Source organism: Pinus tabuliformis, chromosome 5_2, assembly GCF_031772625.1.
Source record: "Pinus tabuliformis cultivar Carrire ecotype Pingquan chromosome 5_2, CPIR1, whole genome shotgun sequence".
Classification (NCBI taxonomy): domain Eukaryota; kingdom Viridiplantae; phylum Streptophyta; class Pinopsida; order Pinales; family Pinaceae; genus Pinus; species Pinus tabuliformis.
The window spans coordinates 532,604,131-532,606,181 of record NC_142306.1 but is presented as its reverse complement, the minus strand read 5'-3'; the positions used below and the strand labels follow the sequence as shown (position 1 = coordinate 532,606,181).

Sequence of the window (2,051 nt, the reverse complement as noted above, 5' to 3'; positions counted from 1 at the left end):
CCCTCGACAGTTTCATTCTTCTGGTTTTTCTCAGAGCCTCCTATTCCAGTTTAACCTAGCTTCGACCTACACTAAGTTCACTTTGGCCGCTTGTTCAGGTGCCGAGGCTTCAAGCAATTCAATCAATTGAATCAGGGACTCTGGCAGGTCCAGCATCTAAGGCGTATCAGGAACTCTGGCAGGTCCAACATCGGAGGAAGCAAGAGAAAAATGATAATACACTCTACTTCTTTCTGTATTAGCAAAAATATATATTATGTATTGATTTTATAACTTACCCCTTTTCATATGTGCTCAGGGTTGCGAGCTTGGAACCAGAGAAGCTGCGTAACTTCTTCTGGGTAAAATTGCAAAACAACCCAACAATCAATAATTATTTTGCAATCATCTGTTTGAAAATTTCTCAGCTAAACAACAGCCTGGTACATGTTTCATACCTAATTCTATTTCTTTACTCAATTCTATTTCTTTAGAAATTTTATCTTAGTTACGCAATTACCAGGGGTTTGATTGGAGGCCACGGTTTGCTCTGCTATCTGCGCACCCAAGACTTGTGCTGTAATAACTGCTTGTTTCTGCTCCTCAACAGCAGTAGCCGCTGCCTAATGAGCGGCTAGTGTTGCTGCTTGCTTACCACCTTCTTGCTGTGCAAACCGCTGTTCAGTAGCTGCCCGAGCCTTATCTTGAGCTTCTCTTTGCTTGGTATAAGCACGCTTGATTACTTCCTGAGCTTCCTGCTGGGCTACAAACGCCTCTTTCGCTGCCTAGCTTTGCTTTTCAGGTATACCCCGCCTGTGCTTTCTTCCCGCCCATACTAAGACCCTGAAGGATATTAAAAAGAATTTTAAGAACTGGAACTTACAAAATCCAATTCATAGTCAAAGTGGAGGCCTGAGCCCTTTAATTTCTGTTCAGCAATCAAATCCAGACGCCTGCTCATCTCATCACTCAAGTGATTCTTCTAGTCCCCCACTGCCCCCTTCCTGAAAAAATAACTGTTCCTGATATTAGCCGCAGGAATCCTAATTTGCCCACTCTTATTCACATCCATATTTGCCAGAGACCCAAAGCTGCATTTTTCCACAATGGCATTCACGGCCTCCTCGTCCTTCACAGCATCAGAGCAGCCCAGAAACCGGGCCACCTTCCTCACGCAGGCATCACAATCCCTCTGCAGATCTTCATACATCAAGAACAAAACATTCGAACCCTCCTTCATACTCTCCACCCAATAGCTCAGCACATGGTCGAAGAAGGGTCCATAATGAAAATTCCCCGAGCAGAAGGATTCGAACAGGTCCTTCATAGAATCACCATTGTTATTAACCAGTCCTCCTTCGATTTTGCTATAGAAATGCCAGAGGGAAACGAAGGTGTCCTTAGGGTTCCTGGCTATGTAAACTATAGGGCACTTGGCTTTAATGGAGGGCGGAAGGGCCGTGTAGGGCATGTGGGTATGAAGCAGGCGAGGGGAAGGGAGACTTGATAAGTAGGAGGAGACAAGGGAGGCATTATCAGAGAACCCCAAGTCATGTTGTTCCATGGTGGGAACCAGACAATGGGGATTGAATTTTCTCAGAGGATCATCGTTACTGTTACCATTGATTTTGCTCCATGGGCTTTCATGGTGGACAATGCTGAAAATCAGAGCCTTCATCCATGTAGTCCCCGTCTTGATGCTGGAACATCTCTCTGGCTTAGAAGTCTGTTTGCAGGCTCTGGATTATTTCCATCTCGGCCTGGGCATACCAGAAGCCTTCCTGTTGCAACAAACTCTGACTAGTGACTGAACTAGCCATGGCAGAGGTTCGTTCCTTGTTTTTAAGGATGTTTTTTTTGTATTAGCATGGTGTATGGTCCTGCTGTTGCTTATTTATTCACTGAAAAGGCCACCTTACATGTTTTCTCTGCTGTTTTTTTTTTTGTTTTATTAATTATGAGCACAGAGGGCTTCATGCTTTCCATGTGGAGGATAAATTACCAACATCACAGCCATGCCAACAAACCACCAGCCTCATAGTCGCTGGAATGACACTAATGTCACAGATCAC

General features: G+C 44.6%; 1 protein-coding gene across 1 annotated transcript; it reads right to left on the bottom strand.

Moving 5' to 3' along the window:
- Positions 1–961: 961 nt before the first annotated feature.
- Positions 962–1,543, bottom strand: LOC149160074 (cytosolic sulfotransferase 12-like). Its single transcript, XM_089434502.1, has one exon. It carries the CDS (start codon positions 1,541–1,543, stop codon positions 962–964), a length of 582 nt encoding a protein of 193 aa, XP_089290628.1.
- Between the last annotated feature and the right edge of the window lie 508 nt (positions 1,544–2,051).

Bases quoted from the DNA above. Each gene is read 5' to 3' on its own strand.
- LOC149160074 (XM_089434502.1), bottom strand. From the start codon at position 1,543: ATGGAACAACATGACTTGGGGTTCTCTGATAATGCCTCCCTTGTCTCC.